The sequence below is a fragment of the Podarcis vaucheri genome (genome assembly GCF_965113315.1).
Source record: "Podarcis vaucheri genome assembly, chromosome: 16".
Lineage (NCBI taxonomy): Eukaryota > Metazoa > Chordata > Lepidosauria > Squamata > Lacertidae > Podarcis > Podarcis vaucheri.
The window spans coordinates 39,064,922-39,076,522 of NC_138754.1; the positions used below are offsets into that span (position 1 = coordinate 39,064,922).

Here is an 11,601-nt window from a genome sequence, read left to right on the forward strand (position 1 = left end):
TCCCTCTTCACTAGACCCTCCATCCCAACACAATTCAGGTAGATTGGAACAAGTATAAAAGTAGATCCCTCATGCCCACAAGATTAGAGTTCTTTATGTCCTTTCCAGTGCCAGCCCACCATACTTGCTTATGGCATCTGGTTAGACCCTGATGCTATTATAGATTGTGGCACAACGACACAGAGCTCCATAGCCTGCAAAGTGTTTTCTAGTCATCTCTTAAGTATTTCAGAGGTGTTTAGGACATCCTGATATATTCTAACGTAAGCAAGACTTCTTGAAGGCCTGGATCTCCATGGATCTGGTGAAGCCTGTTTTTTATTTTATTGTTTATTAAATTTGTATACAACCCATCATCCATAGATGGCAGGTCACGGCATATTTTCAGCTGTTGGCAGAGAAGTCTGCATAGCAGGAATGCGAGTGAGTACATCTTTACGTCCTTTTCACTCACAGTGGCCGTTGTGGAGCTTCATGGGAAGCTCTCTTCTATTAAGGAAAAATTAAGTTGCACAATTCAACAGACATCCATTGTGAACCATGTAGTTGTCATTGCACTCCACCTTGTTCATGGCTACAGATACATCAGCACCAACCGTTGTGGGTTTGTCAGCCACATTATACTCTTGAGATTGAGCCACTGGAAATAATGACCTTTCTTTTTCCGGTCCCCCAAATAAGGACGTGGTGGATTCTTTTTATACTCTTTTAGCTTGAGTCTGAAAGATGGCGGCCAGTGTTTTGTCATGGTCTATTGCATAAAGTGCCATGGATGTCATCCATTTATGACGACGACACCTTTTGCATGTCTGAGACGTGTCACCTTTCTTCGAACAATCTCAATAGCACTTACAATTGCAAATGGCAAATACCGAAAAGAATCTCCCATGTGATAGTAAAATGCTCTATTTAAAAAAAAAACACTTCCTGCACTGAGTTTCTTTAGCTGGGCAATTCCTTCTAATATTACAAATATTTCCACATCCTGTGTATTCACTCTGAAAGAGTGGGCCTTTTACATGTGCAGCAACTGCTTCTAATGTTTCCTGGAGTAGATGTTACTTCCACCAGGTCACTTCCCCAAGTTGTATTTTCTCCCTGTCCTGGGTTTTGATCAACTGGTTGCCTTCCCATCTTTATGGCTTTGTGGCTGCGTTACCTACCTTCATCTTACACTCTGCTTCAGTCTCTGAGGTGCTCTTAATCTTTTTTTTGTAAACATATTTTTAATCTCATTTTATAACGTATATAAAACAGAATGTTCATAACATTCATTTTAAAAAACTAAAAGCCCCAAATGTAACCTTTCCATCACCCATATTTGTTGGCTTGGCTTTTGAAGGCTTGTTTCAGATGGGAAAATCCCTTAAACAGAGCAGTTAAATAGCTTGTGTTAGGGCAGTTAGTCCAGTATATCAGCCTTTGCCAACCTGTTGTTCTGCAGCTGCTTTGGACTACAAGTGCTATCTGCCCCATGAAAGACAACTAGAGAGTACCAGGCTGGCAAAGGCTATTGCATAGGATGGCAGCCAGAACTGCAGCTTTCAGTATAAGTTGGGGGTTTTCCGCTAGAGTTGGTCACAAGAAGCTCTTCAACTCATATCTAAACCACATAGTGGCAGGATGTGCAGATGACGTCCTTCCTGTCATAGCTTTAGCTGTTAGCACATTTGAAGGTTAGAGTTGCGTACAGGCGTTACAGTAATTTTCAGATGTCACAAAACCCTTCCCAGCACTGCTTCCCCACCCTAAGGACATACTGTGCCAGTTTGCAAGCTACATAAATAATGGTTTTTGCAATAAATGTCACTATTGCACAATTTGGTGGGTTGAAGGAGGTTGTGATAGTAATAGAATAGTAATTTCAAGTTCAAAATTCACTCTATCTGCAAATACCCAGAAGGTCTTGCTATGTGTCTTTCACAAAATGCAATGAAGGCTGCAACCAAATAGAAAAACTTCTCAGGCCTATTGAACCCAATGAAATTTAGTCACAAGTAAATCTGCTTAGCAACCTTTTCCAACCCAATCCCCTCCAGATATTTTGGCAAATGTCAGTGTGTTAAAAAGACCCGATGGGAACAATAGGTGAATGAGGATAAAGATCCTGGAGGCCGTAAAGTGTGTGAAAGAGGTTATGCTGAATTCCCAGCTTATTTATTTATTATACGTATACCCCCACCTTTCCTTCTAAAGGAGCCCAGGGTAGCAAACAATAAGCGATAGGACAAAAACATTAAAAACAATTCCAGTGCAGAGGCAGACTGAGAAAGATCTCAACTTAAAAGTCTTATTGAAACAGGAAGTTCTTCAGTTGGTGCTGAAACAACTGAGACTGTGTGTGTCTGGTGTTCAAGGGGAGGGAATTCCAAAGGGCAGGTGCCACAACACTAAAGGCTCAATTCTGCATTGTGTGGAACTGACCTCTTGATAAGACGGTATCTGCAGAACAGTGATCCATAAGGTATATAAAGGCTGAGATTAAAGAGGCAGAACCAGTGTACCATGCTATGGCCTGCAGCCAAGGCTTATGCCAAATAAAGGAAGAGGAACGCCATGCGGGATGCAAACTCGCTTAGCCCCTGTGCATGTGTGGCTCTAGTTTAGTCCAGAGGAAGCAGCCACCTCCGTCTCCCCTTTGAGGGCGTGCTCCTCTGCCCAATTTCTTGTTCTCCCTGCAGGCCAACCAGAGAAAGCTACTGTTTATCTGGGCAGAAATCTGCTCCATTTCAGTGCCATGGACATGTGATTCCTAAACCTAAACACCCAAGTTATATCCTCAAGAGTGATGCTGAGGATCTGTTGAGAAAAAACAGACACATGGAGCACATTGGCTCCCAGTACGTTTCCGAGCACAATTCAAAGTGTTGGTGCTTACCTTTAAAGCCCTAAACGGCCTCGGCCCAGTATACTTGAAGGAGCGTCTCCACCTCCATCGTTCTGCCCTGACGCTGTGGTCCAGCGCCGAGGGCCTTCTGGCGGTTCCCTCACTGCGAGAAGCCAATTTACAGGGAACCAGGCAGAGGGCCTTCTCGGTAGTGGCGCCCGCCCTGTGGAACGCCCTCCCATCAGATGTCAAAGCGATAAATAACTACCTGACATTCAGAAGACATCTTAAGGCAAACTTCAGGGAAGTTTTTAATGTATGATATTTTAGTGTATTTTTGGTTTCTATGGAGGCCGCCCAGAGTGGCTGGGGAAACCCAGCCAGATGGGCGGGGTACAAATAATAAATTATTATTATTATTATATTATTATTATTTTCAGAAACTCAGTTACTATGGTTTAAAAATCTGGATGAGATTTTTTCCCCTCTCAGGTCCATATAAGTTTAGCACAAACAGTTGGGCCTGGTGAGTATTTAAGGTCCCCAACCCTAATCTGCGGGTTGCCATCTGACTGGATTTTATTCTGATCCTGATCTGATTTTAAGATGTACAGTATTTTAATTGATTGCCTGATTTTATACATTTGATGTTAACTGCTCTGAGCCCGGTTTTGGCCAGGGAGGGCGGGGTATAAATAAAATTATTATTATTATTATTATTATTATTATTATTATTATTATTATTATTATTAACTTTTGCAAAAAAAGAAGGAAAATACATTGCTCATTAAGCTAAGCAGGGACAGGTTTGTGTGGAACATCACAATATTTACCAACAGCACTGTGCTTCCCTTTCATTGACAGCAATACGCTCCTTCAGTATTTGAGAAATACACCACCAGCATCACTCTGGGCAAAAAAGAAGTGCTCCTACACTTATACGACACTGCAGGTAATCTCACCCCCCCCCCAAAGCATGTATCAGCACAACATCAATTATTTCCTGCTGTGGCTGAAAAGAGATCAAGAGAGGGCTGGTGGGAGATGATGAATGGCTGGGGAAACCAACAGGGTTCTCACAGTCACGGCGGCACCACTGAGGATTTCCTTGGTGCAAAGCCTCTGGTGCAAAGCCCACGTTCCAGTGGTCATCCTATGTCAAAATCATGAAGTTCCACACCTTAATGTTTGTGTGGTGCTGGCATGCACTGGATCTGCAATTTTTACTGCGCAGTGTACAAACTTGAATGTTATGGGTTCTGGCAAGACCCTGTTTAATATAATGCAAGTCCATGAGCTCTGTTTTAATTCTTCTGGATCCAGCTTTTACCCAGAGCCCACAGAAAGCGAGAATGAACGAGTGGTGCATATGTGTGCTAATAATCTAGGACTGTCACAAACAACTCTGTGCACCAAGATCTGTGGCCTGTGTGTCAAGCTTTACCTCTCCTCACCATCATCTTTGCACCTCTTGCTGCTGAGAGGCCAATGACCTAAAGTGGTGGAGTGGGAGTTGCTGCTGCACACAGAGTCGGCTTCTACTCAACTTATACCCTGATCTACTGGGCCGCTTACCTGGGTGGGGCTTGGTGCAGCCTGGGAGGCCCATGCATAGCCTCTAAAAACAAGCAGACAGCCATACAGACCCCATCAAGGTAAAACCCCATGAGCTCTCAGCCTCTCACTGCTAACATTGGCATTTTGTACAGCTCTGTTCTGAGTGTTCAAAGAGTTTTGCTTTTTCTCAGTAAACCTTTCAACAGCCCTGCCAAGTATTTTCATACTTGCAAATGAGAGAACTGAGGCAGAGAAGCAGTGGCTTCCCAAAGGCCACCCAATGAGCTCCACAAAAGGAACTACTGCTGCTGCAGACTGCATGCATAGAAAGGCGGACAGAAGCATTTTTAGTAACACCTAACAAATGACACCCTTAGGGCAGCTTTCGCAGTGTTTGCCAATAGCTGGAAGGAGGATGGTCCTGACCAATCTCCTTTCTCCCGAAATGTGAGCCTTCTCCCACTTGGTGTCCACTGGCTGTGGCGGATTGGGCTTGTAGACCAAAACACCCGGAGGACACCAGCTTGGGAAAGGCTGTGCTATGCCGTTTACCTCCTACTATAACAGAGTTGTGCAATTTTCACAGATTACACATTTATAATCGTCTGACCTTTGCTTTCCTGCTGACTAAGCTTATACAGCATGGCATGGCAGACATAACTTGGGGCTTAATCAAGGTGGAAATTAAAGCTGTGTGCTATGTGCATATCTGAAAATCAAGGAAGGCAAAGTATTAGTCACAGGAGTGGGGGAGAGCAAGCAAGCAAGTGCTTTGCTTTGCTTGATTTATGTTGCTGGAATTCCCCCTACCCACCTCAATTATTATGCAAAAGTCTGGAATGGGGAGGACAAGAAAAGAGGAGAGGCACGAGGGACCTATTTATGCTTTCTGTAGAATTGCCTTGTCTCTTGGTTGACTGCAGGGCAATTTGTGGGTCTTGTGGAGACAGCTACTCACCTGCTCACCTTCGGAGGGTGAGAACTACCTTCAGGCAACCAGGCAAAGGGAACTTCAGAAAAGCTGGTTCTAAGCAGAGGATGTGGAACATGTGGCCCTTCAGGGGATGCTGTACTCCAGCTTCCACCATTTCTTATCATTGGGGGTGATGGGACTTGTAGTCTCATCTCATCTGGAAGCTGAAGCTTCCCCATCCCTCATCTTAAATCCCCAAAGGACTAACACAAGTGTACATGGGCACCGATGCAATTTTGCCTGTATTTTGTGCATACTGTTGTTCCGCGGAAAGACTCAGCAGTGGACGCACCCCCGGCCTGTGGAACTGCAACTTTCAGAGCTTCACAGGAACACAAAGGAAATAACATACCTGGTGAATGTTTTTCCGCTCCCCTCCTTTAACTGCTTTGATTATGATTTCAGTGTCTGGAAATCTTAGGATAGCCTCAACTGATCCAACACAACACAGACAGCTTCAATTTCTACAGTAATTTGCCACTGTAAGTGGTTGGCCAACAGAAGTTGTCTTCTGTGTTTGACATCACAGTGATATCACATGTTAAATCATTTAGGGCAGCTGAGGAATAATTACATGAGGCAGTTACCTCCTAGTTTCCCCTACAATCTAGGGCATGGGTCTGCAACCTTTCCACTGTCCCTCAGACCATGTGGTGGGCCGGACTATATTTTTGGAGGAAAATGAATGAATTCCTATGCCCCACAAATAACCCAGAGATGCATTTTAAATAAAAGGACACATTCTACTCATGTAAAAAACATGCTGATTCCCGGACCGTCCGTGGGCCGGATTGAGAAGGCAATTGGGCCACATCTGGCCCCTGGGCCTTAGGTTGCCTACGCCTGATCTAGGGACTCTTTGGGCAGCATTTTTAGGTTACCATAAGGGGGAGCTTAGTAAAGAATACAATTTATTTGTATTTTGACTCCATTCAAGAAAGAAGAGTTTCCTTTTACTCATTCAATTTTTGTGTAGGCTACATCCACCTTAGTCATTGTTACCCCTAGGGAACCCAGGGAACTGTAGTTTTCTGAAGATTACATTGTCTTACAGCTCTGTAACACTCCACCCATTCCCTACAAACAATATCCTGTCACCACAGTGGCCAACCTGATGCCTCTGGGAAGCCCGCAAGTGGGGTGCGAGAACAACAGGGCTCTCCAACCACCTCCAGTACTAGAGCTAGTATGCAGCCACTGTGACTAGCAGATACTGATTGCCTTACCTGCCATGCATTTGTATCACCTTAAGTTTGTAAAGCCCCAATTGCTCATTTTCAGGTTTATCTATTTTATTTAAACAGTTTTTTATACAGCTTAACTGCAATAGTCTCTAAATGGTTTGGAAAGGTACAATACAATTCAAAAACAAAAATAATGCCTGCAGGAAGAAAATAAAATAAAAATAGGTGGTGCCAGTTCAGTAGGCGAAGATCAGTGGCAAAAGCCACAGGGAGGATTAATTATAGATGCCGCTTCCTGCTTTATGGTATTTCTTACTATCCCTTAGAGAAAGTTAAAAAAAGAGCTATTTACTTCCCCTCTCTTTCAGGGCAGGAGGATTATGATCGCCTACGACCACTTTCATACCAGAGTACCAATGTGGTTTTAATATGCTATGATGTCATGAACCCTACCAGCTTTGATAATGTATTAATTAAGGTAAGAGACCTTTGTTGTAGATGGTTCTGCAATTAGTTATTTGGCTACTTGCTTTAAAAAAAATAATTATTAAAGATTTCTTAGTTTACAAAAGTATGTGCAATGTCTCTTTTTTCCAGTTGTGGTTTCTATAGATCAATTTCATTTGTTGAGAGACATTAGTGTTATATTAGGAAGACAAGGGGGAAAGAGGGGGAGGGGACAATGGTGAGTGGGGTAGGGTCGGGTGGCAGTGCTTCTATTATTATACTTAGTGTATGTGTGGGGTTTATGAGAGAGCGCATTTCACTGTCAAACAGCTCTTATCATCAGAAGGTTCATGCTGATGTTCAGTCAGAATCTCCTTTCTTGTAACTTGAAGCCATTGGTTTGGGCAGATGGGGCTCCTCAACCTGGGAAGGTGGCCCATCTAGAAGCAAAACTCTGATCCTCTGCTGCCTTGTGGGACAGCTTCAGGAGAAGAAAAGGCTAAGGAGTAAACCCTTCACAAATTTGGAGTCCCCAAGGTGGTTGGATGACATCTTGTATGACTCTTTCCTGCAGCCAAGCTGGTGTCAAATATATTGCTCTACTTTCCTTTGGAACACACCAGTGAGGCCAAGAGGGGGGGGGGGTCTTGACATCTGGGCAGCCCAGGACCTCCAGGCACCCTGCCCAGGCTTGCAACCTGGAGAGGTCACTTCAGGGCTGCTAGTGCAGTGGTTTGACTTCACCCCCAGACACACACTCCATTGTCTCTTGAGACGGATGAATGCGAACAAAAAATCTGCTGTCTTATTTTACTATTATTTTGATGGCTTTTTTACCAGGTTGTATATTTGTTCCTTACAAATTCTCCTTGAACATCTGCCTTCTCTCTGTGTCTCGTGACTCAGCATCAGAAATGTTTCCATCTCTATTTATAGTTTTGTTTGTCACATCTAGCTGTTTAAACACTTTGATCTCTCTCTGCCAGTGGTCCCATGAGGTGAACCATTTCTGCCGTGGAATCCCCATAGTACTTGTGGGCTGCAAAACAGACCTTCGGAAGGACAAAGAACATCTACGGAAACTCCGCTCAGCTCAGCAGGAGCCAATCACTTATACTCAGGTAAATACAGCTCTGTAAACTAGATTCCAAACCTGTTGGCTATATATATGTGTGTGTGTGTGTGTGAGAGAGAGAGAGAGAGAGAGTGTGCTATCTCCTTGGTGTTTACAGCAGTAGAAAATGTAACATTTGCAGCCGGCAAGCACCAAACAAAAACAGTTCTACAACTAGGCAAATATGCAACAAGCAGACACACAAGCTCCCTGTTTGTTACTAACATAAAAACTCAAGTTAAAATAATGCATATTTCTTATTCTGGTTGCTTACCTTCGGCCTGACTCCTTCCTGAAATCCTTTTGTTACTATTACCTTTCAGGGTGAAGAAGCTTGTCGCCGGATGAACGCAGACATTTACCTCGAGTGCTCCGCCAAGTTTCGTGAAAATGTTGAGGATGTTTTTAGAGAAACAGCTAACATTGCACTGAATGCTATCAAAAAGGCAAAGCGTCAGACAAAATCGAGGCCATGTGCCATATTATGATGTTATCTGGTATTTTCAGACAACAGAACACAAAAGACTGTTTCTTCAGTATTTTAAACCCTTCCCCCCTCACCTTTTAAATTGACTGCTCCTGTCTCTTTACTTGGAAATTAATGAGAAAATCAACTTGTTTTCATGCTGTAAGTTCTCCTTCTTGTTACACCTTCTTTTCTGAAGGTTGAGCTTTTAGCTAACTGTGGAATGAGCTCTTCTGTATATAGATTCTGGAAGAAATTTCCAGGGTGTTTCAAATGTACTTGTTGAGGAGCAATTAAGGTAAGGTATGTAGGTCCAACTTCTTGCCATTTTTAAATACACAAGTTCTTGCTTGCTTAAAAAAAAAAAAGCAACCAAACAAAAACAAACTAGAAATAATGGGTTGTAGCCATAAAAGTTCTACTCTGCACAGACCTACTGAAACTAATGGACCCAAGTTAGTCATGTGAATTAACTTCAATAGAGCTACTCTGAGCAGGACTAACATTGGCTACAACTCAGTCTCTGCTCTGATAAAACAGCTGTAACATTTGCAGAAGAAAACAGTTCATTTTCTACCCTTTTTGTGGTGGCAACATTAAAGGCACTGTGGTTTTTTCAGCGGCCACAACCTTACCTTGTGGCATATTGGAAACCCTTCAGAAGAAGCTGTAGCAAGATTCCAGCTATCAAAGAACCTATGTGGCTATGTAACAGATTACTCAGGTCCAATGAATGCACTAGGACAGGTATGGAGATCCCGTGGTTCATCCCATAGGATACTCTTGCAATCCACCTTCTGTAAACCATAAATACCGATTTTTGAAATTGCTTTTGTTTATTTCACTTTGTACTATCTACCTCAAAATTTGCCCTTCTAAATATACAGCGCTGCCTTAAGTTGAAAGCCAATTCAGATTCTTCACTCTCCCTTGGTTTCCTTCTTTTTCAAAAACTTTTAACTGGAATATGAAATGGGGTTTTATACAGTGTACCAACAAACAGTTGTATTAATCTGAAAGGCTGGTGGTGGTAGGGAGAAGAAATGAGTAAAGCTGTAGCAGGTGCGTTAGTTGATATCCTGAATAAGATTATTGTGCCAGAGGGCAAAAGTCAGCCTCAGTTTATACCGTGTACAGGGAAGAGTTCGTTAAAAGATTTCAGTCAGCAGAATTCAGCTAATTATGTCTAGCAGGCATGAAAGAACAGGGAGTATTTGGGCTTCTTGCAACGGACAATGTTGCTTTTGGAGCAAAGAGTTATCAGAAGCTTCTCAGCAAAAGGCATAGCAAAATATTTTCCTGAACCAGCCTGTTGTTTGAAGGGGTTTCCAGGATTTTGTCTCTGATGCTGCTTTCACCTGTCATTTCCAGAATGCCAACCCCTAAGTGAAATACTTTTGTCACTGCATCCTATTTTGTTTTCACGGTACCCTCAAACACTCCTGTGGCCATGGCAGATCTCCCACTCCACGCGTGAACATCGTTAATACAGAGCTCCTTGAAAACCAAAAGAATTGAAAGGGGCATGAACATCGGAAGCTGCCTTCAACCAAGGCAGGCCCTGGAGCCATCTGAGCTCAGTACTGTTGACACTGACTGGCAGCAGCTCTCCAGGTTCAAGGCAAGGTTTTTCCCATCCCTATCTGGAGATACCAGGGGTTGACCTAGCAGAGTAGATGGGTCTATATGTGGAGCAGGTAAACTGACTGCTTGCCATGAGCTTCTGAAATTAGGCCAAGTTCCCTACATGTGCGGACTGCTCAAGCCCCTAAATATTTACTATCAGACCGTTCTGTCAATATTCTCCCCTCTCCAACTACTATACACCAGACACAGGTGACGGGCTCCTTAAGCCACCCACCTGGAAAAAGAGCGGCTCTTTGGTAGAGTTGATTCCCTTGGGATGTGGAGGGGGCACCGTCTTGTGGGCCTCCAGAAGTTGTGGACTCCAGCTCCCCTAAGCCTCAGCCAGCATGATCAGTGGTCAGGTCTGATGGAAGCAGTAATAGGCAGAGAGGGTCATAGTGTTGCCACTCCTGCCTTCGAACAGCCACTCAGATAATGGCAGCCATGAAACAGCCATATGGGGGAGAGTAGATTGGGTGCAAGGGCCTCTGTAAACCCACGGGGAGAGTTAACAAACCTGGTCAGTGCCTCTGCTTATGTGGGACTGAACCAAGCCAATATTGCTGGCTCACAGTTCAAAAGATGTCTCCCATTAAAAACTGGCTGTCAACAACAACAGCAACACTGAAAAAAAGAATCCTGAGAAAATGTCCTGGAGGAGGAAGCCTTCAGCTCTGCTACTGACCTGCTTCCCCTCCCCCACCTCCATCTACCTGCCTATTATTTAACCAGTGGCTTCTCATCCTGTCCACCGAGGGTACACTTTGCCCCTACCAACCTATCCACAAGCCCCTAAATGCACGCCAGCAGCTCCTTCGGTCTTTCCCCCTTGCAACTTGCTTTCTTAATCAGACGACCTTCCAAGTTTTCTGTTCTCAATGGTTTGGCACTTTTGCAAAATGACCAAGGAGCCACGCTGTCAGTGTTCACCTCGCAACCCTTTCACAACACCCAGAGCCAGCGTTAAAATGCATTTTAAACTAAGGATGTATACAGAGCCAGCCCTTGCTGCTCAATGATAAGACGGCATCCCCTTCCCCATCCCACATATAGAAGCCGAATGGACTCCAGCATTGGCCACCTGAGGCAGCTGCCTCACTCTGCCTCATGGCAGAGCCAGCACTGCATGTATATAGTTTGATGACGTATCACAAACTGAGACAGGGGAAAGAATTGAGGCAGCTCCTCTTTATTTGCCACCTTTTCTTCTTCCTCCCCCTTTCTCAACAGATCTGAATGCTGAAACATTCATTCAACCTTCGTATCAACAACGCTAATGAAAAATTAGGGTATCATCCACTGGATTTCAATCAGGTTTTCTTCCTGTGTCTAGTCCTAGCTGGAATAGGTTACAGTGAAGAGTACCCCACCCCAAACACACACACACTGCCCCCAAACAGATGTGCC

The 11,601-nt window shown here is 43.9% G+C and overlaps 1 protein-coding gene and 2 long non-coding RNA genes across 10 annotated transcripts in view; 1 reads left to right on the forward strand and 2 right to left on the reverse strand.

The window, feature by feature from the left end:
* The window catches only part of RHOF (ras homolog family member F, filopodia associated), a 28,547-nt gene extending 19,153 nt beyond the window's left edge, over positions 1-9,394 (forward strand). For 5 of the 8 annotated variants that reach the window (XM_082204179.1, XM_082204182.1, XM_082204185.1 and 2 more), the window contains 4 exons: positions 3,692-3,779; positions 6,910-7,019; positions 7,975-8,109; positions 8,426-9,394. In XM_082204179.1, coding sequence (XP_082060305.1) covers positions 3,692-3,779; positions 6,910-7,019; positions 7,975-8,109; positions 8,426-8,590 — 498 coding nt within the window. In that variant the 3' untranslated portion in view covers positions 8,591-9,394. The remainder of the gene's footprint in view (positions 1-3,691; positions 3,780-6,909; positions 7,020-7,974; positions 8,110-8,425) is intronic. The other 3 variants (XM_082204180.1, XM_082204184.1, XM_082204181.1) reach the window with 1 other exon arrangement.
* LOC309521564 overlaps positions 1-11,601 on the reverse strand; it is a 141,383-nt gene that overhangs the window by 97,903 nt on the left and 31,879 nt on the right. The window lies entirely within an intron of this gene.
* On the reverse strand, positions 361-8,458 carry LOC309521579. The gene is made up of 2 exons (XR_014214734.1): positions 8,377-8,458; positions 361-489 (listed from the first exon to the last, which is right to left on the reverse strand). It is a non-coding gene; the product is annotated as an uncharacterized lncRNA (long non-coding RNA).